The sequence below is a fragment of the Pollachius pollachius genome, assembly GCF_949987615.1.
Source record: "Pollachius pollachius genome assembly, chromosome: 2".
NCBI lineage: Eukaryota > Metazoa > Chordata > Actinopteri > Gadiformes > Gadidae > Pollachius > Pollachius pollachius.
Genome location: NC_136935.1, coordinates 49,720,065 through 49,722,717, shown reverse-complemented (window position 1 = coordinate 49,722,717; position 2,653 = coordinate 49,720,065). Strand labels below are relative to the sequence as shown.

The 2,653-nt window shown below is 51.0% G+C and overlaps 1 protein-coding gene across 1 annotated transcript; it reads right to left on the bottom strand.

The window, feature by feature from the left end:
- Positions 1 to 619: 619 nt before the first annotated feature.
- On the bottom strand, positions 620 to 2,653 carry crybb1l2 (crystallin, beta B1, like 2; the record flags this gene model as incomplete). The annotated part of the gene is made up of 4 exons (XM_079758844.1): positions 620 to 766; positions 1,252 to 1,384; positions 2,024 to 2,142; positions 2,564 to 2,653. 4 exons carry the CDS (start codon positions 2,651 to 2,653, stop codon positions 620 to 622), a joined length of 489 nt encoding a protein of 162 aa, XP_079614970.1.

Genomic DNA, 2,653 nt, shown 5'->3' with positions numbered 1-2,653 from the left:
TTCCTTATGAACAGGAAACGGGAGTGTATTATAGTCCTAAAAGTAGATCTTTCTGGAGATAATGTTTCCGGAGTGGATGTAGGCAACTGATGCCTACATCAGCCATATTATTTTTTTATAAAAAGCTGAAAACAGGAGTACATATGCCAGAAGGAGTTATTTCTGGAGATGAACCCGACATCCATTATCTTCTAAGACTAAGAGACCCATGAATGTATGTGTGCGTTTGTGTGTATGCATGTGTGTTTGTGTGTATGTGTGTGTGTGTGTGTGTGTGTGTGTGTTTGTGTGTATGTCACTCCCAGCTTCTCTACTTGTGTTCCTCAGCAGGAAATGAGTCATGACATCAAAAAACTGCAAGTTGTTATCTAGCCCTGAAATATTTTCGAGGTGAGGAGAATTCCAGTCTGTGTGCTTATGTGTGTGTCTGTGTGTGTGTGTGTGTGTTCTTGTGTGTCTGTGTGTCTGTGTGTGTGTGTGTGTGTGTGTGTGTGTATGTGTGTGTGTGTGTGTGTGTGTGTGTGGGTGTGTGTATGTGTTCTTGTGTGTGTGTATGTGTATGTGTGTACATGAGTACACCTTTGGGCGGTTGTGACCTTGGTGGGTCCCGGAGGAATACTCACGTTCCACAGCTGACCATCACGCTGCCGACCCTGTCGGTGAACCCGTAGGAGAACAGGCTGGGGACATCGTCATCCATGATCTCCATCTTACGGCCCTTGAACTCTCCGACCTCGTACAGGCAGACCTTGTGCTTCTCGGGGTCCTGGGGTGGTGGGGGGGGGGGGGGGAGCAGAGCAGGAGGTGTTTGGACGATGAGGAGGCCATACTCTTATTGTGTGTTGAAAATAGTACTTAGTATCGTGTAGCTTCTTATTCTAGCTTTCCATGTTGTATACGGGGAACGGGTTAACCTAGCGATTGTTGGTGCTTGGCCCTTGTTTCTATGAACATCCTTACTGTACCGACAGTGATATATTGTTGTTTCTCTTGCTGTTTCTTCTGACAAATGTACTTATCGGAAGTCGCTTTGGATTAAAGCGACTGCTAAATGCCCTGAACGTAAAGTGTTAATAAAGCCAATGGAGCCTGGGCCTGGGGAGGGTTTGATCTGCCCCCTCGGAGGGGAGGAAGAAGAGGGCGGCTAGGGAGTGTGTGATCTGCCCCCTCGGAGGGGAGGAAGAAGAGGGCGGCTAGGGAGTGTGTGATCTGCCCCCTCGGAGGGGAGGAAGAAGAGGGCGTCAGGCTAACCATGCGGCAGGGCCTGAAGGACAGCAGGTAGTCGTTCCTCTGGCAGTTGCTCCAGGAGTCCCAGCGGGGGTACTCTCCCTTCTCCAGGATGAACATCTCTCCGCACAGGTTCATCTGCTCGTAGCCGACGTAGCTGAGGAGGGAGGAGAGAGGAGCAGGAGGAGGAGAGAGGAGCAGGAGGAGGAGAGGGGAGGAGAGCTGTCAGAGGGATGTACTGAGAGATGTCACTCCCAGCATCTCTAATAATCAGTGTTTATGTGTGTGTGTGTCTGTGTGTGTGTGTGTGTGTGTGTGTGTGTGTGTGTGTGTGTGTGTGTGTCTGTGTGTGTCTGTGTGTGTTTCTGTTGCTGTGTGTGTTTCTGTGTTCTTGTGTGTGTGTGTCTCTGTGTGTGTTTCTGTTGTGTGTGTGTTTGTGTGTGTGTGTGTGTGTGCGTGTGTGTGTTTGTGTGAGTGTCCTCATGCTTATGTGTGTGTGTGTGTGTGTGTGTGTGTATGTGTGTGTGTGTGTGTGTGTGTGTGTGTGTGTGTGTGTGTGTGGGTGGGTGTGTGTGTGGGTGTGCGTGTGTGTGTTTGTGTGAGTGTCCTCATGCTTATGTGTGTGTGTGTGGGTGTGGGTGTGTGTGTGTGGGTGTGTGTTTGTGCGTTCATGTTCATGTGTACTTGTTTGTAGGGTGTGCGTGTCTTTTTGTGCGATGATGTGTCACTGTGTGTGTAAGTCCGCCACATGTTTCAACCACCACTGTGTTCCACTATGCTGTGAGTCAGTACTTACGGCCCACACTCCACGCGCAGGGAGCGCACCTTGTCCATGCCCATGTCGCACACGTTCATGCACTCTCCGCTGATCTCAACGCAGCGGCCCTGGAAGTTCTCCTGGTCGAACACGAACATCTGGAGCAGGAAGACGGGAGGTGTGGAGGTGGAGGTCAGGGGGAGGTATTTTTACACACATGAATATACCGTCACCAGGAGATTCAAGGATGAGCGAGGGAGACAGAGAATGAGGGGCCAGAGAGAGAGAGAGATAGAGAGAGAGCGAGCAAGGGAGAGAGTGTGAGAGAGAGAGCGAGGGAGAGAGCGAGAGAGAGAGAGAGAGAGAGAGAGAGAGAGAGAGTCACCAACACGCTACACTGCCCTTAGCGTAGCGGTGTAGAACCACGCAGGCAGAGTAAATCAGCAGCTTGGGGCAGAGAGCTCAGCATGGGGGCCTAAACGAGACCCCACATCAGATCAATATTGTGGATCTCTTTGAGGGGAGGGGGGGGGTTGCTTGTTTGCGTTTGTGTGTGTGAGTGTGTGTTTGTGTGTATACCTTGTAAGCGTGCACGCCCATCTCGGACCTCTTGCTCAGAGGGGTCTTTCCGTCGGTCTGGGAAGCGGCCTTGGACTTATCAGCAGACAT